Source organism: Thermobia domestica, chromosome 10 (assembly GCF_964235325.1).
Source record: "Thermobia domestica chromosome 10, izTheDome1.hap1.1, whole genome shotgun sequence".
NCBI lineage: Eukaryota > Metazoa > Arthropoda > Insecta > Zygentoma > Lepismatidae > Thermobia > Thermobia domestica.
The window spans coordinates 82599045-82623995 of NC_137463.1; the positions used below are offsets into that span (position 1 = coordinate 82599045).

At 35.8% G+C, this 24951-nt stretch overlaps 1 protein-coding gene across 2 annotated transcripts in view; it reads left to right on the top strand.

Moving 5' to 3' along the window:
- Positions 1-6227: 6227 nt before the first annotated feature.
- The window catches only part of LOC145662515 (scavenger receptor class B member 1-like), a 78843-nt gene continuing 60119 nt past the window's right edge, over positions 6228-24951 (top strand). Inside the window, exon 1 of one of the 2 annotated variants that reach the window (XM_081728167.1) lies at positions 6228-6526. In XM_081728167.1, the coding sequence (XP_081584293.1) occupies positions 6415-6526 (112 nt within the window). In that variant the 5' untranslated portion in view covers positions 6228-6414. The remainder of the gene's footprint in view (positions 6527-24951) is intronic. The other variant, XM_081728166.1, reaches the window with a different exon arrangement.

The following is a 24951-nucleotide window of genomic DNA, read 5'->3' on the forward strand; positions in this document are numbered from 1 at the left end:
TTTTGAACAGTTTAAAACATGATTTTAAACATATTTCAAAATCGTGTAATCACATATTTATTAAGACTTTTTTGCTATTACAACCGATCTTTTCATTTATTTTATTCTCTTTAAGACTACACTGTGTTGGGTACAGAATATTTCAGTATATATTAGTAATTCTCAACTTGTTTCATATAACGACCCCTTTTATTACACCCTTTTGCCAGTGACTCTCATAAGTATTTACTTGGATATAGTAAGCTTTTAAGGTAGATTTTAAAATTTACCTACTATAGAGGTTTCACACAATCTATCAATATACATGGCAAAACAAAAGTCCTCACCATCCTTGTGCGTTGAGAACGGGTTGAGACAGGCACGTAGCCAGAATTTCGTGAAGGGGGGGTCCGTTACATGAAGTACTGTGGTCATCACACCAGGGGCTCGATCATTCTAAACTATTTTACTGACAATATATATTGGTTCGTTTATCCAGGATTTCGTAACGGGGGGGGAGGGGGTTACATGAAATTCTGAAGGCCCAGGAGCTCGATCAATCTAAACTACTTTACTATCAACATATATTGTTTTGTTATTACAATAAAATGAGGACATGTTGGTAAGTATTTTAATAACAAACTATGAAGAAATCTCGAGTAAAATAAAAAATGTATTGAAAAAGAGTTTACAATATTTACGTCCTTTCTCTGTTCATTTAAATATAACAATTTTCCTTTCATTATGACTTCTACTATTACAAAAAGTACATATTCACTATTATAAAAAGTACATACTAAATAATGTCTTGTAAATTATTTTACAATATCTGTGTTTCTTTCTCTGTTGAATCAGATGTTAACAGAACTTTCTTTCCACATAAATTTTTGTTGTTATTATTCCTTCAACTACTGTCTGTTCCACATGACAATGACAGGTTAAAGGAATAGTAGAAAATTGTTTTTGAAATAATATGTTTGACACTGCAAGGATGCGATGACGAAAAATTATGATAAAAATGTCCACGCTGAATAGCTTGCTTTCGGAAGCTTGAAATCTCCCTGACTAGTATCAGAAATTCTGAGAATTCAGTAACTTTTCTAGAAATTTCAAATTCCCTGACTCTTCCATGAAATCTCACTCACCTTGCCACTATGTATTGCAAGTAATTAAAAATCTCCTTATAAGAAAGAGTAACCAAAAGCTTCCTGTAGTTTTTAATTTTTAACTTTGATCCTTCTTTTTCTCATTTCATTTTGTTTCATCCTTTCTTAATTTTTTTCATTTCTGGTCTCAAAGGGGGGGTCCGGACCCCCCGGACCCCCCCCTTCCTTGGCTACGTGCCTGGTTGAGAGAGAATGATGCAACTTGGAAGTGGTCTGACACATCAGATTGTGCTATCAAGCATCATGGCGAACATCTTTGCTTAGTATTCGAAATTTCAAATACAAATGGTGTCATGTTACATGAAGGCTAGAATTTTACCAGAAATGCTGTTGTACGATTATTTTAACCCTAAAGAAAATCATTTCGAGTTACCGCTTCTGAAAGTTTTGTAGTTATGCCTTTAGGGGCTAAGCTAGCGTTTCGTGGAGGCGGGTGAGATTTTTGTAGCAAAATTTGATTACTATTTCGTAACACTGATGCTAATAAATTTTTTTTAATAATAGGGCTACGTATTCGAAAAGTAATGTTTGAAGCACACTTCATGTTGTGCTAACTTTATATTTTCTGCAAGTCTATGTAATTGGTTGTTTTTTGAGTCAAGAATTTATTGACGAAAGGTAATATTTGGGGCGTTCAGAGCACAATAGATCCAAATCCATTTTCAATAAATTTCAGTTTTCCTCAGCAAATGAATTCTATTTCAAAACGTAATACTTCGCAGTCAAAAATCCAAAACAAATGTAACTTAAACCATGCAAAATGGCGTGGGATAGTTTCATATGACAGCCGTTAGTAGGGGCGTCAGTGGAACAGGAGGGCAACCGCCCCCATCCGCACCTTGCATTTCAGATTTTGGGGACAGTAAGACAGTTTTAGAAATCTTTGGATAAGTAAAGTCCAACAGAATAAGCTTGAGGTCCTTACACCGAATAAATACGAAGAACATACAGATGATTAAAACTGTGAAGTTGCTTAGGTCCAATTTCCTGAATTTTAAGCAGGCCCGAAACTCGAAAGTAGAGCCACCTTTGAAATCCTTGGGTAATATATATACAAGAGAGCAATATAGGCCTATAGCTCCTTATGGTCAATGGAAATGGATTATAACTTATCAAAATCCGTATTTATTCGGTGTAAGGACTTTAATTTTTAAATGTTGGACTTTGCTAAGCAAAAGGTTTCTAAATCTGCATTACTGCCCCAAAAATCTGAAATTCAGGGTAGAAGACGGATGACTTCTAAACGAACGCCCCTGTCTAGCGGCAATCGTACATAATTCTAGATTCCTTTTTTTCATGTAGTTTTTCTTTCTTTCATCCCGGATTCGTGGTTGTGAAAATATGACATTTTACGTCGGTGTATTCTTTTGGACACATTCTGCATTTATTTAACGTAATTATGCATCATTGACTATGATATTCGGAGCTTGACTCGTTAATCATTCCCACGCTGCAGCATACACAATACAAGTATAATTTAATATCTTAAATTTATGAGCAAGGAGGGGTGAAATTAGCCCTCCTTCCCATTCCGTCAACGCCCTTATCTAGCGGTTGTCCTATGACACTCTAGTCCACACGCTTTCACGTGATTTTTGTTTCATTTATTTCATACCCTATTCTACGAAGATATTACGTTTGCTGAGCAAAAGTGAACCTTTATGAAAATGGACTTGGATCCCTTGTGCTCTAAATGTTGAGTTGGAGCCAAATTTATCCTGCAACCCAAGTTTGTTCGAAACACATAAAATTAGTATGTTTAGTTTGACTGATTACATCTTGCATCAGTAGCAAGGCTATATGAGACAGGGCTTTTTGTTTAAAGTGGGATCCGAACCACTAATTTTGAAATTTTACGTGGGATCGCAGTCCAAATCTATACAGCAAATTCCGACGTCTCGTGTCTCCATCTTCAAAATTTAATGTTAAAAGACTGAATATTGCACCCTGTAGCGTGGTACATACATACAGACGAACAAATTGAGATCAAATTGTCCCAGACCTTGACGTTCAGCACTAACGTTATAATAAGTATCACACTTTAATGGTTAGTTACACGAGCGACTGCCATACCTTGCGTTTCTCGCCTGGTCTCGTCATACAAGCTATGCCAAGTTATAAAGTTTCAAAGAAAATTTAGAACTGTGGTGGGGAAAAGGTACGAAATAAAATTTTCATAATATAATGAAAAATATATTGTTGATACAAAATTAATTGTTACCTGAAGTTTCCAGTTGCATCTCAGCCACACCACTGACGTTAGATTCATCAGAAGCAATTTTCGGATCAACATTTTTACCAGTTGTTTGGGTTTCCATTTTTTTTTTATTTATTTTATTTTTTTTTTTTTACCAAGCATTGCATTTTTCATAATGAATTTCGTTCTTTGAACTAAACCACCATTTCTTTCTTACACGTTTTGCAACAAGCTCGTATGATCGTTTACTTATCTGATGGAGTTTGAGTTACTCTAATAAATTTGCACCAAATCATGTCCTTTTTTTCTTCCCGTATAACTCATGTTAATCGATTCCATGTTGTACGGAGATTGAGAACCAATATGTACTGTACAAACGAATGCCTGCGATATTTTAATTTCAGAAACTCAACTTAGCAAATAATCTGTTGTTTGTTTTCTGAATACAACACAAAAATTTGTTTCTGTGATAATTATTTTATTTATTTTTTAATATCAGTTCTACAAGTAGTCCAACCTTCGACTACGACATTTTCTCGCAAGTTAACTGACAAGCATTTAAACAATACAATATACGTTAAAAATAAGGGGGAAAAGAGACAAAATAAAGTGCCTGTTGTAGCCACGAGAAATCAAAACATTCACATGGGAAGAAAATAGTCTTCTGATTGGGGAGCACTTTTGGACAGTTCTCTTGCTCTAGATGATTTTTTTTACAAATAAATAAATAAATAAATAAATAAAATGCAAATACACATATGTTTAAGACAAGTCTTCAAAATACACGTGTTTAAAAGAAAATGTTTAAAACGTAAACAAAATTTGTTTTAAACAAAACTTGAACTAATTACATGAACCTTCAATTGTGCCACCTGCGAAGTCTATAAAAGAAGTGACAATTCACAGCAACTGGGTAACTAAGAAGATGTTAAGCTAAGTCAATTGAACGTAACGACAATCTTCTGAACAAGGCATTTGCCAACTTGATCAGAAGTTGGGGACTTTGGGGTGGGAGGCTTCTCCTTTCTCCCCCTATCTCCCTGCTGAGACAAGACTTAGCTTTTTCGGCCCTCCTGAATAAGTCATAGTTCCCCAAGAAAAACTTCCTGGGTACACCCCTGTATGATTATTTAATTAAATTTGTCACTATTTTATTTGTCAGTTTCGTTTCTATGCAGTTTGGATCGTACGCAGTGTGGGTCCTACGCAGTGTGGAACCTATGTAGTTTTGTTCCTACGCATTTTTGACGCTACGCAGTTTCGCTTGTATACAGTTTAGATCCTACTCCGGTTTTTCCCTATATAAGTTCAAAAAAATATTACTTAATATTCTCTGATTATAAAATAATTGTTTTTTTATTGTTCGATCATATGACCTTACCTGTTTTGGGTCCTACGCCGGTTTCAGTTTGGATCGTACGCAGTTTAGATTCTACGCAGTGTGGATGCTACGCAGTGTGGATCTTACGCATGTAACCCCGCAATTGTACTATTATAAATCCAACACACTTTTTCCTCTTCTTTTTAGACAGTCAATCATATTTCAAAGAAAATTTCAAGAAATAGAAGGGAAAAAAACTAAATTAATAAGTACCGGAACAATTGCTGAAAGTTTTATGAATACCAGTAATTCATATAATTCTTCCATGATCTAGCTTCGGCTTCTGTTTAATCGCTATATCAGAGTGTGTCAACACTGCAAAAGGCAAAAGTGAGCGCAAGATGTTTTCTAGTCTGCAGTTCTGTTGCTTTTAAAATCGTTAGCTAACTTTATGTGAATTTGGATGTGTGTGTTAATCATGTATTATGTGCAAACTAAATGATTAGATATAGATTTATTGCACCAGTTGTTATTAAATGGCATGCTAAGCTGTCGTATGAAAATTAGTATCAAGTTTAAAAAATAGCCAATTTCTGAGCTTACTTTTTGAATCAGAGATCACACTTTACAAAGGCTAAGCAAGTACGATTATACATAGGAAGTAAATTATTAATTCAATTTAACGTATCCAATGTATATACTGAGATTCTTCAGAATGAATTAATATCGGTATGCTTGTTTGATTTAATCGTTAAGGGTTTCGTTGATGAAAATTAAGTCTCCATATGTTATATACAGTAGTGTAACCTGTAGCGAAATCAGTTTGTAGCGAAATTTGGTCAGGAGTTTCATATTCCTTTCCAACACCGAGGCTGTATGAGACATGGCCCTACAACTTAATGTTGGTTCCGAACTCGAGAAGAAATAATAATATCTACCAGGCACGCACCCATTTTTTTTTGTGAGGGCGGATGGCATGGGCGGAGCAATGGGAGCATGGGGGCCATTGCCCCCAACTTTTTGACAAAAAAAATAAATAAATAAAATGCCACCTATAGCCTAACTCCACATTTGTTTAGAAAGTGTTCCATATGTCCGAGACTGACCAAAAGGTCTGCCCAGCAGACAATTCCTAACTGGAGGGGTCCAGGGTTTGGGCGGGGGATCCAATTCACTATGTAGTATTGAACGGATATTATTCTGCACTCGACAAGACAAGTAATTGTAAAGTATCTTCATCTATATTTTCAGAAAAAAAATATGAAACTACATTGTTTTTACAAGAGAAATAGTACAGATGATATGTAAGATCAAATTTTTATGCTACATCAATCATCATTAGTTGTATTAAGAAAGTGAATAAAAGTATATTGACTTAAGAAGTTTTTGGGATGTCGGAACTCGGTTGACCTCCTCTTCCCCCCTCCCCCCCTTGCCCGTTGCCTGTGCTGTCTACCCGTTGCGAAAGTAAACGCTACGCTACTGATTATCATGAGAAACCAGTAATTTTATGTGGATACCGCAACCCTGACGTAGAAGCGCTTATCAATGGTTTAATTCAGCGTAGTGCTACACCGCGGCAGCACTAGCGCTGTGTTTGTCTATCTATACTCTGCAGCTGTGCCTGACACATCTCACGTCGTTGAGCGTCTCAGCGGTGTTTTGAGAGTGCGATCTATAAACAGCAGGTGTTGTGCACTTAGTGAGTGAATCTCCTCTTGTTCCTATATATACATACATGTAGAATAGAAATGACCAAGAAAACGGTGATAAATGGAAAAGCAGATTATGAACCAGTTGCTTTGGAACCTTCCGTTTCAGTAGAGAAACCGGAAACATGTGCTAAGCATAAGGAGACAATTGGTAAGTAGAAAACTTTCCTGTACGCCGGCTCACGTGACTATAATATTAGATTCGATTATTTTGCTGCATGTGAATATACGCCAAAAAGAAGTAAAAGCCTATATGACATGCAAAACACAGTTATATTAACTAAAACGCACTGCATTTAGTTGTTTATATTGTTTCTACTCTTTATACCATGTAATTAATAAGGGGCCGCGGTAGCTCAGTGGTAGAGCGTTCGTCTTTGGTGTGCTTGGTTTTCTTGGGATTTTCGCGTTTACTGCCACTATTTATTTCACTATTTTCATTCATTTCTCATCATCACCGACCGTCTCCTTTAGCCTAACCGGCATACCCATGGGACTTAAAACTGAAAGATTTCATTATGTAATTAATGCAGATTGAGTATTCGCCAGGGATCGAATCCGTGACCTCGTTCACCTAAAGTTAGCACGATAGCCACAAACTTTTCAGCACCATCTCTCGTTTTCGTTTATGTTAATTTCAATTTTAGTACCGATCCATAGTGATCCAGATTACTAGTTATCACCAGAGACTAAACTCAGAACTCTGTGCGTAGAAAACAGACTAAATATTCGGTGAAGACTATATATACGTGTACCATACACACTCACTCTCACAATCAACGTTTCTCAAACTGTGGTCCGTGGGCCAGAAGTAGTCCTCGAGCACTGGAGGTTTGGTCCTCTTACTTTAAATTTTAATCCAGAAATAGACAGAAAAATAAAATTAAAGTGAATTGCATATCACGTACGTTAGTTGAGAATCTCGAGTTTGGAAATTACGTAAGCAAGCGTTTTTCAGCTTCTCCCTCAGAACTGACATTTCGTGAAATACATCACACTATTTCCCTCCAGAAGGATCTTGTTCAGCGTCGCAACTAGGCTAAGAACTCTCTTAGCGCCCCAACCCCCAAGTAACCAAACCAAAACATTCCCCGACCACATCTCTGATATTGGCAATCACACAGTAATTCTCCTAACCCATTTTTTCTTCAAGTGGTAAAGCTTAATTTCAAAATTGAAGTACATAATTTAAATTTTTAGTGCAAGATAAAACCCCAAACTAATTAGTATAAATTGCAGTACATAATTTAATTTTTAGTGCAAGATAAAACACCAAATTAATTAGTATTTGATTCCCAAGTAATCTGAGAGTAGCACGCTTGACATATTCTTATAGTCTTATAATAACTGCAGATCATTATGTTTTTGGAATTATATCGGGATGTGTATATGTGTGGAATGAATCAACAGTCTGTTGCTTTAGAATAAAATATTTAATTATGACAGTCAAGCTGTTGTCTTGAGTACTATACTCGGCCATTTTACAAACCTCTTAAACCGATGCAAGTTAAATGAAAATGCAAAACGCTGGAACTAAAATTTAACTTTGCGGGTTGTTATGGCTGTAAAGGTTTTTACAATGTTCTGTAAAGATTGCTTTGAAGCAGGGGCGTCATTTAGGGCGGGGGCAGGAGGGGGCAATTACCTCCCTCCCAAGAGTTTGAGGAATACATATACTTCAATCGATTGTCTACTAATATACTAGTACAAAACGTGAAAGCCTTATGTCGTCGGTGCTTTTGCTCTCCTCAAGCGAAGACTGAAATGATGCCCCTGCTTTGAAGCTAACTTATGCTGTATGGATGTGCTCTTAAGGTTGGTGAGTCGTTGTTGTCCTATTAAGTTTCTGATGTGATATTTTATGTTTTTTTTTTTTTTTTTTAGTTTGCTGAAACTCCTTTCCTTATAGAAAAAACAAATATTTTCCTAGTTCTGCGCCTCCCCAATCCAGCGCCCGGGGCACAAGCCCCGTTTGTCCCCCTTAGTGACGTTACTGATCTTGTTTGTGATTGCATCCCGGAAAAATGGATGAAGCAATTGAAGTGAATTTTTGGATATAGTTATCACTAGGGCTCGGAAGTTGAAGACCCAAAAATTGCCTAAAAAGGACCTATAAACTACTCGTTAAAAATAAGTAGACACGTATCCCAGCGTTTTTGGAAGTTTCTGTTTTAAGGGGGGAATGAGGGCATTTTCTTTAATTTTTTTTTCACATTGACATTGACGTTGCCTATCGTTTGTGATCACGTTGTAAAAAAAACTATTGAAGAGTTTGAGATGAATTCTTGAACATAGTTTGTATATACTTCATGTTGGAATTTTATGATGTAACTGATTTAATGGGTATATCTTAAAGGAGTAGGGGATTCAAAATTTATACTAAAAATACAATATCTATGAGGCTTTTTATTATTACAATTTAATTGATATGTGTTTTCTAAGGGGAAAAGGAACTGACATTTCAACCGGTCTATTATATAAGAATTGAAAGAATCTTTTTAGTGATCAGTGATCGTAATAGGTTTTTAAGTTTTAGGTCTGAAGATGTTTCTTCCACGTTTCTCGATATTCAGCGTATGCTTTTAGCTGCCAAGATTTTCTCCTATTTTAAAAAAATCATTGATTCTTCTTTCTTTTCTTCGCTTTCCTTCCATCTTTCCTTCTATAGCGGTATGAAGAAGACAATTTCTTTGCAAGATGTTTCCAATCCAATTGGCCTTTCGAGCTCCTTCGTGGCTCGGCGGTTAGCTTACGTACCTTTGACGTGGGAGACCCGGGTTCGATTCCAGGCGGGGGCTCATGTGCTTCGGATTCCACGTTAATCAGTAAGTCTACGTCTCATTTAGAATCGATGCTGAACTCAAAATCAATTCAACCAATGGCCTTCCTACGAAGGATGTTGGCTAAACGCGTCCTCTTCTCTCCTATCCGTTTTAAAACACCTCAGTTTGTTACTCTCTCTTCCGTTTTACTTTTCCATTTACCTCCAACATCACATTTACAAATTATTTAAATATTTCTTCTCTAATTTCCGTAATATCCAAATTTCTGAACCATACAGTCCAATACTTCATATATAGCACAGTCCAATATTAAGCCTGCTAGTTAAGAGTGATCTTTTCTTGTTGAATGCTTCTTTGGCTATTGCAATTCTTGACCTGATCTCTTTAATGCAGTAAGAGTCTCTCATCAAAATATTTCCCAGACACTTGAAATGATGACTTCATCGAGTTCTCTTTGTTCTACTCTGACCCATAAGAGCACGTTTCAACAAAAACTTTTATGAAACTTGTTTAAATTCTTCATTTAATGAAGTGGACAATGTCCCAGAGATTTTGAGAATTCGTGTTTTAAATCGGAAGGAGGGCATTTCGTACAAGTCCTTTCTTCACATTGAAGGTGATGTTGCCTGTTTGTGATGGTATTGGGAAAAGAGTTGAACAATTTGAAATTAATTTTGGAACAAGTTAGTACTTACATTAAGCTTGGTTTTTTATCATTTTACTTTGAGTAAAGAGGGCTCGATCTAAGAAAGGTAGAGGAGATTAGAAATTTGTCAAAATACAGTTTCACACGAACTCGTCAAATTAGGAAGATGGAACTGGGTACATAAACTCCTTATTATGAAGAATTTTAGGAATAATCTTTAAAAAAAAAAATGGCTCAAATATTGCGATCTTGGCCAATTATTAATATTTGGATCAGGGGCCACAAAATTTTTGAACGGCCCCAAAATCAAGTTTTAGTTTTTACGGAATAAGCATATCATACTGAGTTAAGCGATTGGAAGCATTTTCTATAATTTCTTTCTTGAGATTGAGATCGACGTTGTCCGTTGTTTCTCAATTGCATCACAGAGAAACAGGTCAGCAGTTTGAAATGAATTTTTGAACATGTTGAGTACCTACTTAAAGCTTTTTTTCCGACTAACTGTGATTAAAGGACATTCTAAAGGGGCAAAAATATGTTTGACAAAGATATAATATCTTTGGGGATTTTATTATTACACTTTCATTGATATACGTGTCCTAAGGGGAAGATGAGGCTCAAATATTTTTCCATAAACTTATTCTTCTCGTGCGAAGAACGGACATCAGCTACCCTATTATATGCAAATGAAAAGGATCTTCTTTGTAATTAAATCACAGGAAAATTGCTGAACCGTTTTAAAATAATTTTTAAATATAGCCTAGTTAACATGAGTAGTCTGAACGGATGTGGATATCCGCATTATTATAGGTTTTTGCGGAAGTATTTTTAGTTCCTTAGCTGATGAAGGATATTGTGAAAAGACAAGAATTTAAGTGATCATTCTTCTAAACACTAATTATTATTATTATTCACATCTTATAATAAAGTGTAATTGATTATCCTTTGGGACAAGTAACCGCCAGAACAGAACTTTTATTTATTTATTTTTTAATCTCCATTTTACCTTTGCCTTCTGAGCAGAGGCATGCGTTATAAGTTGGAAGGGATAAAGGAAAAGGATTTACTCGAAAATTGACAGGTATACTATTTACCAATTTCGCATTTAGAAAAGAAAAAAATAGAAATCTGCGTTTGAGGTAATCCAGGGGCGTCATTTAGGGGGGACAGGAAGGGGTAATTGCCCCCCTGAGTTTGAGGAGTATGTAGATTTTATCAATAGAATAGTAGTAAATCAGTGAAAAACGCGAAATTTTACTTATATCAAGGGGTCTTGCCCCTCCCGAAGCAAAATCTGAAATGACGCTCCTGAGGTAATCTTAAGTCAATAGATATGTTTTCCATTAATATCATGCTTTTATGTGCATGAATTTAATTACATTTCATTTAGTACTAGCGTTAGTTACTCGCTTCGCTAGATTAAAGTAATAAAAATTAGTAATAAGTTCCGTTAGTCAGTCACTTTTTGTTAATATTTTTTTTTTTTTTTTACTATTACTGAACCGATCTCAAATCGATAGAAACAAAGAAACTATAATGAAAAATCACAAAATAATAAGTAATCTATATAAATAAAAATTAAATATTACTAAATATATTCGGGGCTGATTTTGTATTTAAGTGGCATCAGAAGTGTCACTGTTCATCTTAGCGACCACGAAAACTATGGATTCGACATTAATATCAGTCATATTCCATCATTTTCATGTATCTCCTCCTCCTCAAATTGCGGGACCAAATTTGGATTTAATCAGCATCGGAAGTGTCACTGTTACTCACAAACTGATAACAGGATGAGCTGAAGTGGGTACCGGGGCGAGAGAGTAGTGTGCAAATTTATTTGTGCTTAAGCAGCTAGGCTATATAGGACAAGCCCTACAGTTTAAAGTGCTATCTGAACCGCTGTAATGCGTTCAACTACCGGGAATTGAACACGAATTTTTTGCACCAAATTCACACACTCGAATTACTAGGCGAGGGAAGAGAGCAAATGCTTTGTACAGAGAAGGTTTGCTTGAAAAAGAATTATTAGTTGTACTTGACGAATTCATTCAAGTAAAAATGTCATTAAATCTATATTTGTAAATATTTTCCTGTTCTTTGAAGGAACAACGGCGAACATTTTGTCTGAACGTACACGATGTCCGTAAAGTTAGTGTGCAATATAATATATGAGGCATTCGAGGTATAGTGCTGCCAAAATGTCTTGAGCCGTGGCAAAAATGCGAACTAAAGCTCACCCTCGACACACCCACGCGTCGAGCCAATAAGGGTTCAGCTGTTGCTAAGCGGGAGAGAATTAGCGAAAGGGAATGGAATTCCTTCAGTCGACAGCAGCGCTCAGAACGGAAGACTAGGTGTCAACTCAATGTGATATATCTATAGTACTGTATGACCTATAAACCAATTACACCTATAAATAAGGAGTATATTGAGGAATTCCATAATCAAACTCCGCGAGGTTATTCCTTATACCAAATTAAAGAAATCATTCTAATAAACGTGGGCCAGAAGGCGCCTTCTTTAAAGTAATAAAGCGGTGAAATTGCGAACTTCACGATTTGAAGCGCGCTGACTTGAAAATTATGAGACTATAGCAAACGATTCACGGAATTACTCAGAAACAAATATGCGCTCTATCTAAACACAAGTGATTTGCAATACTCTGGTATCGGCGAAATTAATGGTTTATCAGTACTTTAAAATGTATCCCCGTATTCAAACCTTCTTTATATTATCAATTTCACCGATATCGGAGCGTTGTAAAACACGGATGTTTAGGCACTGCACGGGATATTTCCTTTGTAATTCTTTGAACTATTTGAGATAGGTTCCATAGTTTTCAAGCCAGAGCGTTTTAAAAGTGATAATTTTCATTTTTGGCAGTTCATAGCTATAAAAAGAGGCATTCTTCGACCCTCTTTTTTTTCTTTCATTTGCACTAAGAAAAAAGTGTAGTCCTTACTGCCTGGAGAGAACAGTCCGTATCCAATACCAGTTAGGCGGTCAACAGCAGCGTATTTACGATTTTGTTTCGGGGGAGCTTTGCTAACTTTATTCCTCGAAATGTTAAAATTCTGCTGGATATTTAATTTACTTTAATATATTAAGTAAAATTTGGGGGGGGACTTAAGCCCGGAAGTCCCTCTTAAATACGCCACTGGGAGTGAACCTCACACCATGCTGCTGCTATACATGCTAGATTTTACCGGAATGCGTTTGCTACTGACGGTGAACGTTTGAACAGGGGGTTTGTACGGAGAATGTCTGTAATATACAAAACTTGAAACCTCCAGATTGAGTACCAGAACGCAAAAGCATGATTAGCTAAGAGAAACTTACAATTCCCATTCTTGACGTAACTTAATTTGACAACATTTATCATCTCAAGACGTGGGTAAATATCAGACGTTCTTGGTTTGCCAGGAGTAAGTCTAGGCATACTCAGTGTGCGAATTAGGTAATCTATATTGGGGGAAATAAAATTAGGCCAACAGAACGTAAGGTTTGAAGGTGCAATAATTCAAAATGAGACAATACTGTCTTACCTCCCCCCAACACACATAAATATGACATCTGTAATAAGTAAGAGATTTATTAATTCAATTAATCTAGACAATAACTATGTATTATACGTATATATTGTCTAACATGCACACATCACACCTAACCTTTCTGCGTGTGGATTGCGTGTGGATTTTCTGTCGACCAATACCGGTTGTTTTGGGAATTTATGTACCCAGACAGGTGGAACCACGCCTCGTCACTCATGATGAGCATTAGTGGATCCAAGAAACCACTGGCAACATTGCTCAACAGCCATGAACAGAAATGCACCCTCTTCTGCAAGGAAGGAAGCAAGGAAATCGAGTTGAATATTGATAAGATGAAAGTGATATTCAACAACTCGGCAAGGAAGTCGACGATTACTTATGACGTACGAAGCTCAAAAATATGAAATTAGAAGTGAATGCCTACGTCTATTAGAGATCTGCACGGTCCGGAATTTTTAGCCCGGGCCAGGCCCACGAATTTGCAATGTGACGCCCGACCGAGTCTGAAATATGTTTTATCATTTAGGCCCGAGCTCGTGTGATAATCAAATGAGCCCGAAATAAGCCCGAATTACAGAAACTTAAAAATTAATGCAAAATAGTATTTTTATTTAAAGCAATTAGAAGTTTAATTTTGCAGTTGTGCTTTAGAAGTTCTGCAGAAAGAACGATACAATAAATATCGTTGTACAGTATATTTACAAAATTAGGCCCGAAAAGGCCCGAGAAATATGGTTGTATATTTGAAAATTTACGGCCCGACCCCGAAGTGATATATATTTTGTAGGCCCGAGTCCGGCCCGCGGGCTCGGGACCTCTAACGTCTATCTGGCACAAATATTCAATTATGGCAATATTAAGCCTAAAGAAGAAAGAGCTTCATACTAAAGCCAAATAAATACCAGTATGTCTAATGCGTAAAATTTTGAAGTATTCTGCCTGTTTCGACGTTGACAATTACAAAATCAGACATGCACTATGCAGTGAATTAACAGTGATTGACTTGAGACTAAATTAGTCTCGAGTCTACGTTCATCATCCAAGGAGGCTATTCGCCCCCTTCAAACGACCCTTCTGGATCCGTTAGTATTAACTAGGGGTCGGAGTTTTGGTGCTACACTAAATCATAGAACTTGGTGGCATAGCCGGTTTTAGACATTTCTCAAGTGTAAGCAAACAATATTTATATAGGCGCCCCACCTAAATGGTAATAAAAGACTAAAACGTTGTAATTGAGAAAAATTCTTCAAATAACTGTTACAATTACAAATTTCTTCAATATCTGTAGTCTCCCTGTGAATATTAACGAAAAATTGCGAGATCATAACTAACTGATTGTGGATGAATACTGACCAAAGTTACAGTTTTAATAATTAATAGCATATGTATACACCTAAGATGTATTTAGGCAAGTAATACAATTGCAACATAAAAGTCTAAACAGATAAAACTCATAAGTTTGATTTTGACAACGATGTATGCTCTTACCATAGGCGGCACCACAGTAGGTGCAGTGGGTGCAGCTGCACCCACATTAACTTTGATTATCAGATTTCCTACAATAACACAGGTCTGCAACCAAAAAGCTGTTTGCATAAGCTTAGCTGATTTTTACGTTTCTGGGTGCACCGAAGTCGAAAATGACCCCCGTTTCTTCCTAACACATCAAGTTTTTGCACAATCGAAATGTAACGTGGTCAAACAGGTAGCTGGAAATCGCTAAATTGCAAATGCATCACACGAAAATAAGAATGAACATGGAAGATTAAATGTATTTGTGCTGCCCGAAACATGAAAATACATGTTTATTGGTCCGGATGGGGATCACCGACACATATCGTAATGTGTCATGAATGAGAGTACGAGATTACAAAGACAAACCAAAAACAATAAATCTGTTCATAAAACGAATTTAGTAAGATTACATCTTAGATTTGTAAAATATTGGTAAGTATTCTGGCTACACTCTTTGTTGCTCAAATACTACGAGTACGCGAATACGAGGGTTTTTCTTGGCCATGATATTAGGAAACTCATGTCCGACAAAGACTTCTTCAGGTCAATGACTCCAACTCAAAAAGAGGCTTTGGTTGCTTTTACTGTAGTCATCAAAACGTTTTTGGGAAACCGAAAGGACCCACAGTACAAGGAAATGGTAAAAAAAAACATTGCACGCGTTCCGAAAGCTTGGTGCCATGAGATTAAAAGTCCATTTTCTGAATTCCCATCTTGACTACTTTCCTCACAATATGGGAGCAGTAAGTGAAGAGCAGGGGGAGCGTTTCCATCAAAATATCAAAGAAATGGAACGACGGTATTAGGGAAACTTGAGTGCTACGATGATGGCAGACTACTGTTGGATCTTGTTTAGGGATCTTCCGGCAGCCACCTACAAAAGGACAAGCTTCAAACGAAGTTAGACCTTTTAAAAAAGACGATTTTACAAGCAATCTGAGAGTGGTACTACTTTTTTTTGTCTTCACGTGTGTGCGTGTTTCTGTACATTAATTTGTGTTACGCTGTTAATGGTGTTTCTGTAAATCGCATATTTGTGTTCATATTTTTGTTCAACAATTACCACCCGTTTGATCGAAACACAGACGTCCCAGGACAAAACGGTTGTCATTCCTGGATTCAGCGCACCCCAACGCATACGAATCAGTTAACTAAACCGAAACAGCTTAGCATTGTTTGCGTTCTGGCAACAATGTAAGGATGTGTTGTCCCATCCTAGCCTGCACCCACATTACCAAAATCCTGGCGCAACCTACGTCTCTTACGCTTCACTAAAAGCATATTTACATAGTATTTTCTAGAAATACAATTGCGATAATTATCTTAATTGCTCGTCCTCTTTATTAGTGAGAAATTCATGTTACGATAATTAGCTTAATTGCTCGTTCTCTTTATTAGTGAGAAATTCGTGTTACAATAATTACCTTAATTGCTCATTCTCTTTATTAATGAGAAATTCATGTTATAAAGACACTTTTCTGGCTTTCAGTTTGGGACAGTTCTTTATAAATTTTAGCTGAACTTGTTTAATACACAACAAATGACAAAAGTGTGTGCCTTAATAGATATTTAACTTGCCTTCGATCCAGTGGCGAAACATCAAAATCAGGTCCCACCGCAAAAATTGTTTTCAGGGCCCCTTAGGCCTATAAAACAATTCAGTTCATACAGCGATACATTCCTATTATAATTAATCTGTACCCATTTTACCAACACTGATCAGAGGCGCAATAATTAAGCATATAGCTTAGATGTAATTAAAAGAAAGAACGCTGTTATTGACAGGACATGTTGTCATGGGAAAAGACTATGACAAAAACTATCAGTTTGTTATTGACAAGATTATTAGTTGTTATGGGAAAGATCATTACTGAGTTATACACACGAAATTGAAAGATATGTACAAAAGCTATGGTTGCTGTTGATATTTCATGTACGTATAAAACAGAAGAATAAATCGACGATATCTGGACACAATTCATGTTTATGGTTAGTAATTAGTAGTTGATATATTTATTATAATAACGTAGTGATTTAAAGGTACATAAACGAATCAGGGCTAAAGCGAAAGGTTTTTATAATATATATTTCGTTTTATCTGGTGCCGAAACCCGGGACTATACTATACTATTTAGTTCCGAAGAATAGTAAGAACTGAGTTTATGTGTATACGTATTTTATGAGTTTCACTACTTTGAGAAGTGGGAAGAGAATCCAAAGAATTAGCAATATGCAGGATTCCGAGATTGAAGAAGTACCCAGTATTTCAAATGAAACCATATCTGGAAATGCCGTAACTGTGTCTGAACATTCCTATTCTAATCTTATTGATATGTTTAGTCAACTACTAGATGAAAAGCTAGAACAGAAATTTGATCAACAACAAAAATTGTACGATGAAAAGCTAGATGAAAAGCTAGATGAAAAGTTAGAACAGAAATTTGATCAACAACAAAAACTGAACGATGAAAAGCTAGAACAGATACTAGTGCAGCATAAATCACTTGCAGATAAAGTACAAGGTGTGCAAGAGAATTTTGACCGCTTGCAACACAATTTGAAAGAAAATTTGCAAGTATTAGCTGATGAAGTTACCATCAAAATTACAAATGATATGACACGAGAAGTTGATACCAGGTTTCAACAATTTAGTAACAAATGGCAAGATAGACAGGATCAACTAACTCTAGAAACCGAGTCGATAAAGAAAGTCGTTGAAACCATGGAATCGACGACAGCCCAACAAAAAAGTCAGATAGCGAATATTACTGCCCATGTCAATTCACATAGCATACTGATATCCAACATACAAGAGGAAATCAGATCGTTACAAGAGAGGGAATGTGACTACAATAATCCTATGTATAAGGAGGCTTTGGGTACTCCCAATCAACAGGAAACATTGCATCATCAACAGGAAACATTGCATCTTCAACAGGAAGCATTGCATCACTGCCCGAGAACTCCATTAATAGAAACTGACGGGATATCTTCTTCTAAGAGTTCTACTGATGATGGTTTAGTTGTGGAAAACCACAGAAGGCGATTCCAAAGTCCAGATCGCAAAAGGAGAAAGGAGATAAATAAGTGCGAAAGGGTTCCAGACCATTATCAACGCCAACAAAAACATAACTATAGCAAAATAAATGTTAAGGTCAGTGAAATTAAGGCCATGACTAAATTCAGCGGTAAGTGTGACGAAACCGCAAGCTCGTTTTTAGAAAATTTGAAGCAGAGTGTGAAATTATGGGTGTAGATCAATCTAAATTTATGAAGTTGTTACCACATCTGTTACTTCCTCCTTGTTCCTTGTGGTTTAAGGCTATTCGCGACCATATAAAATCCTACGAAGAATTTAAACGGGCCTTGTTGGCTAATTACGAAAATGATTTCTTGTTAGCTAACCGTGATGCGATGGTGCGAACTCGACACTATTCACCTCGGGTCGATAAATCTCTTACGGATTTTACAATCAATGCATATAATGAACTTAAACTCGTCAATCCGTTTCAGCCCGAATCCAGAATAATCGCTTCCGTACGCATTTTATTGCCGTATAAATTACAACAAATTCTGTTGTCAGCTCAATGCGTAAACTTCAATCATCTCATAATTTTAGTTCAAAACTTTGAGAATCAATTCCCGAATCCTAATGGGAGTAATCGTAATCCATCGAATCCGATTGCCGTCAGAAACTTGAATATAACTAATGAAAATACCGAAAATCTTCGCAGCGATGAGAGATCACGTGACAATACTGGCATTGGAGTTAGTGAGAGATCTGTTATACGTACTGGAACTGGAGCCAATGGAAGATTCAATTCTAGCGGTAGAAATGGAACGAATTATAATAATCCGAGGAACAGTTGGACGAACGGGAGAAACTTTCGTGGAAGACGCAATTACAGTAACAATGTCATGCATACCGGTGTAACTCAAAACAGATGCAATTGGAGATCTCGAGATGGCAGGAACTGTCGGAATAGGACCGAAGTAATAAATGAAACAGGAAATGGATCAAGAGAAAATAACCAAGATTGTGGTGTTCAATGTACTTTAATTGACTCGTTTATTAATCATAATTTAAACTAAAACCCGCTGATATGGTTGGGGTTAATCCCATATCAGCTGAAGGTTCTCATGATTATTCGTCTCAATGTTCATCTAATAGTTTATTTGAGCAACATGTTATGATGTGATTAATTTATCTTATCTTTGTATTAACTTTGAATGTTATGTTTACCTTTATTTTACTTTACATGTTCAAAAGAAATTTGATTGTGTTAACTTGAAATCCATGACAGTGAACTTAAATTGAAGCTTTTAAATGTAATTATTACCTTCTGATCTTGTTGTTGACGTGTGATATGATGGCAATCTTAATTGTAAATAATGTTGTTTGTATATGAATGTTATCGCTCAATGTAAAAGAGGAACAATTAACTAGTAACTCTGTGTAAGTCATCAGTTACTTATAATTTTGAATAGACCCACAAATAATATTTTTTAATGAATCGACGCTTTATGATATGTGATTAGTAATAAAAGAAAAATGTTGTTATAAATGAATTGATATATATGGAGAAAGAAGAGAAGAGAAAACTACTTATATTGATGTAATAATAATAATTAATAGGAGAGTTGATTTAGTAATAATTAGTACGAGGGCTATTCAAAAAGTGAATGTTTTGAAAATATACAGGGTTCTTTCCTTCACTATAATACTGTTACGGAATTCCCGTTCTGGGCGACATTCATACAGCGATACATTCCTATTATAATTAATCTGTACCCATTTTACCAACACTGATCAGAGGCGCAATAATTAAGCATATAGCTTAGATGTAATTAAAAGAAAGAACGCTGTTATTGACAGGACATGTTGTCATGGGAAAAGACTATGACAAAAACTATCAGTTTGTTATTGACAAGATTATTAGTTGTTATGGGAAAGATCATTACTGAGTTATACACACGAAATTGAAAGATATGTACAAAAGCTATGGTTGCTGTTGATATTTCATGTACGTATAAAACAGAAGAATAAATCGACGATATCTGGACACAATTCATGTTTATGGTTAGTAATTAGTAGTTGATATATTTATTATAATAACGTAGTGATTTAAAGGTACATAAACGAATCAGGGCTAAAGCGAAGTGTTTTTATAATATATATTTCGTTTTATCCTTTCATGTCTCTTTCCAACATAGACGTTCGAAATCAGGTAATGAGTAACACAATGTAAACACAAGCAGTGGCGCACCCGAGAGTTTTCTTTCGGGTCCGAAGATTTTTCGGAGTAGCCTACAAAATCAGGTCCGGCTCTACCATATGTGCAATCCGTGCATTTGCTGGGCGGCAAAATCTGTCATAACAATATTATTTAAAATAAATATTTCTTGTTGTAAACAGACTTGATGATCATGGTGTCAAATTTACTAAGCTGACCTATTTAGATACTACATTCATAAATCATGTTTAGGATCGCATTAGTTTAAGGTTACATGGACAGTGCTGAAACAAATGATCAAACAAATCTTAACATGAATTGCTTGATTTTTACCAAATAAAAAAACTCAATTCTCGAACAATAATGAACACCTGTTTCATTTAGTTCGTTATCACAGTTTTGATATGAAAACTAGTCATGTCTTTGTCACAAACAACTTCCTTATCATTGAAGGTAGAAATAAGATTAAAAAAAAATAACAGATATACTTATGCAGAAGAAAAATCAAGAAATAATAGAGATAAAGACATAGTTGCACTGGAATTGCAAACTGATATATTGACTCGATATTGAATTCTATAAAAGGATTACCATATATTCTCTGCAGGTGTGTTTGCCTTATCTTTCACTAACATAGTAGATTATTATTTAAAGAAAAAAGTAGAGAAAACGAGGTTGTATTTGTAGTGTTTAGGCCATTCTGAATGCGAGTGCTCTTTCCCTTCCCTTCGTTGTTCATGATAGGGTAGCATACTTAAAATCGTGGCTTTTAAGATTTGTTCTTTTTAAAGAGCGGAGACGGCAAATGATGCCATTAGAGCGGGGCGGCAAATTGCCTCGGGCCGGCCCTGTACAAAATGCAAATAATTCTGTGTATTTGTCCCCTGAAATTGAAGGGGTGGATTCCAAAAGAGTCTAAGTCAATTGTTGTCAATTTTGAGATATTGGTCCTATTAAGCTCCCTTTCAGTATATCCGTATACTGAACATGGTTTCATGCCAAAACTTCATAAATCAAATTAATTGTAGGCAAAAGAAAATAGCATTCTTTTCCAAGGTGTCCTAAGTCAACAGTATTCTCCGAAGCTAATTTTTGACTCCTGCCTAAAAGCCACATATAAAACTCTCGCTATAGATGATAATTTCAACGCTATTTTACGAAAAGTAGGCAATTGCAATTTTCTTTTACAGAAATAGAATGACGGAAACAAACATAAAAATGGTCTCCTGAAAAACTTACTATTTTGACAAGTTGTTTTGGAATTGAGCTCTTCAATTGTGCTTTCTTGAAAATTAGAAGTTCTGGAGGACCCAGACTCTCGAACAACGTCCGTCGGTGGATCCCTGAACACAAGTAACTAATAATCAAAACCCTACATTGCACTAGGACTATTACCAAATGTTTAAAAATATCGCTCCATCTAAATTTAATACGACCATTGTGCACGCTGCTGTGATTGACAGTGAGAGTTCTAAAAAAAAAAAAAAAAAAAAAATGTTACTTATAATCCTAATAACCTATCCATTACAGTTACCCTTTCGAATTATATACGCATATGTTGCATGAAAACTATTGTATTGAAACAAAATTTGAAATACATTAGACTTAACTCAGATCCGTAGCCGTATCCATTCCATTTTAATTTAACAATTAAATTACTGCAATCAAGTAAAATGAATTTACAGTTTAAAAACTTTGTCGACTTGCAAGTGCTTCGTTAACAGTAGCTGATATTGACAACTCCCCCCTCAACATCTTAATGATTATCACTTTCGAAATTTTGTCCAGAATTCGAAAGAAACTTTTTAGAGACTTCGGTTGCCTCTCAGCTTCTTTCAAGTTTCGTAGCTTTCTTTTCCGATAAAATGCTCACTTTTATTTAAATCGTTGGCCATTATTATTACATGAAATACAAAGTACTATTGAAAAGTGAAAGCGCACATCATTATAAATAAATAAAAAAGAAAAAAGAATGAAACGACTCAGGATAGAAACGAAAATGTTGAATGACAAATTGACTAATATATATTAACAAAGTGGGAATTAAGTTGTGGGCAGCGACTGTGAGTTACTGATATTAGGAACTTAACTTAACATTTCCCTCAGGAATGATCAAAAACTCCATTTGTTCCGCCCTTTTTTTCTTACAAGTAAACCTTACGTTTGGGTGAATCGAGTTGCTGACTGAGACACACATGAAAAAGTAGTACTAAATGTGGTCAGTATTTCAGTGAAGTTGTAGGTGCGAAGGTTAGGAGATACAGCTACCAGAACATCACATGGAAGTACAGAATAGTCTTCATACAGTTGGAGCTAAAAGCTCTGTAAGACCTCTTGTAACGACAAAAGGTGAATAACAAATATATGGGTACATATTAGGACTAGGGAAAAGTCATATAGTAAGGGTATACCTGACGGCGGCCATCTTCAAATCAGCCATTTTGAATTAAGGGTCATGTGAAACATGATTTAAGGCGCAAATTTAATCAGAAGAACAATGGTGACGTTAATTTTGATTTACGCGCAATTGGTAAAAAGTTACAGGGAAATTAAATATTGTTGCAGCATATGTATTAGTCCTTTACCTCACCTTGTAAATTTTGTGTTAATGATAATAATTATGCCGGGGATGCTCGCTTCCCCCCCCCAAACTATGCTTAGTATAACGCCAAATTAAACTGATCTTTGTCATTTCTTGTCAGTTTAATCTCCCAGCTGTATTTCGAAATGAGCATGTAAACTATTCACTTTTGGTCATTTCCAATTTCCTCACTATTTTCACCGTTGTTTAGTTGTAGTATATTATTATGATTGTTACTTGTAATCGTATCCTAATACCCTTCAGTTCGTCGTTTGAATTGAATATACTAATTGCACACAACAAAGTCACAACATAACATATGGATTTATAAATGCTCTTAGCGGTTGCCAAGAAGAAGTAAACAAATAACTTCTTCCACCATACTTAGCGAAGGTCGGACATGTCATTCATTCTATACATTTGTATTGATTATCATCCCGTTTTTATTTTTGTCGTATTTCATTTTCCATTATATTATTTGTTAGCGTATGGCTCTTATTCCCTAGTAGTTTGTGTGTATGTAACTCAAAAGTCGTGTTTAGTTTGTGGTAATTAGTATAGAAGTTAGTGCCTTTTACAGTTTACGGAAATGAACTTTTGAAACTGGACTCAAAATCTGAGATATACAGGGTGCGGCACGTAAACTTTTGAGTTACATACACACAAACTACTAGGGAATGAGAACCATAAGCTAACAAATAATATAATGGAAAATGAAATACGACAAAAATAAAAACGGGATGATAATCAATACAAATGTATAGAATGAATGACATGTCCGACCTTCGCTAAGTATGGTGGAAGAAGTTATTTGTTTACTTCTTCTTGGCAACCGCTAAGAGCATTTATAAATCCATATGTTATGTTGTGACTTTGTTGTGTGCAATTAGTATATTCAATTCAAACGACGAACTGAAGGGTATTAGGATACGATTACAAGTAACAATCATAATAATAATACTTCAACTAAACAACGGTGAAAATAGTGAGGAAATTGGAAATGACCAAAAGTGAATAGTTTACATGCTCATTTCGAAATACAGCTGGGAGATTAAACTGACAAGAAATGAGAAAGATCAGTGAAATTTGGCGTTATACTAAGCATAGTTTGGGGGGGGAAGCGAGCATCCCCGGTGGGGATACTTCAGCTGACTTCTTTGGTGGGAAACAAAATGTGATAGAGGGGGAAAATCCTCCTCATCCCCCCCCCGGTAATTCGCAACCTGGGCCTACTTCTATTGCGAGAAGGAACGTGAGATTATGTTAATATTGTCTCAACTTTTTTATTTTGCCAAAGATAATTTCTGTTTTTACTTGGTTTAGTCGGGAGTTGAAACATTTCATAGTTTCAGTATGTTTTTAAGTTATCGCTTTAGTATTTACACTCTCCGCTATCCAATAAAGGCCGGGAAGCTTTTTTACTTCCCTATCTTATGCCTTCCTAAACTTACGTTTGGATACCTTTTCTAGTATGTTCTTACATATTTAACCATTGTTGTTGTAGATAATGTAAGGACGCAAATATCAACGATATTAGCAGGGAACGGGGAAAAATTGAGAATTATATCGATATAATATGCAAATGTAGCTAACGAAAACTCAAATTTTGGTGCTTATTTGCTGAGAATTTATTGAGTGAGAGAGGAGGGTTCTTTTTGATAGAATTCATTGGACATTAATTTCGAATTTGGAACCTGCAGGAAAGTCATGTGCTAACTTGGAAAATATTGTTTGAGACCCTCCATCAAGCAGGGCTGGATCTATAATCCTGCGAACTGAAGAGGGCGCCAAACTGGAAAATAAATTTTGTTTTAAATGTGAATATTTATTAGAGAAACTGTTATGATGAAATTTTTTCCAAATAGCTTCAAATAAATATTGTACAGACTGAGATACGGATAAAATAATCAAAAGGACAATAAATCTTTGTGTAGTTGGCTGTAAAACACCCCTTTAAAATTGAAATGGACTAGTACAGCAATTGGCGCCAATGTCACACTCACAAGTGATGCTAGTTTCGGGAAAATTTCCTGCGGTGTAGGGAGATTTAGGAAAGATTTCTAAAGAGGGTAAAAGGGAGATTTTACGAATATGAAATAAATTGTAGGGAAATTTAGCTTTTCAATATATGTTATATTAAGCACTACGGCAGTATGACTAAAGACAGCGGTATTTCCACAATCCCATCATATACACAAAATACAATATAACACACTCTTCATTCCTCTCCCAACAACCCTTCCTGGCCTTGTTTGAGAATATG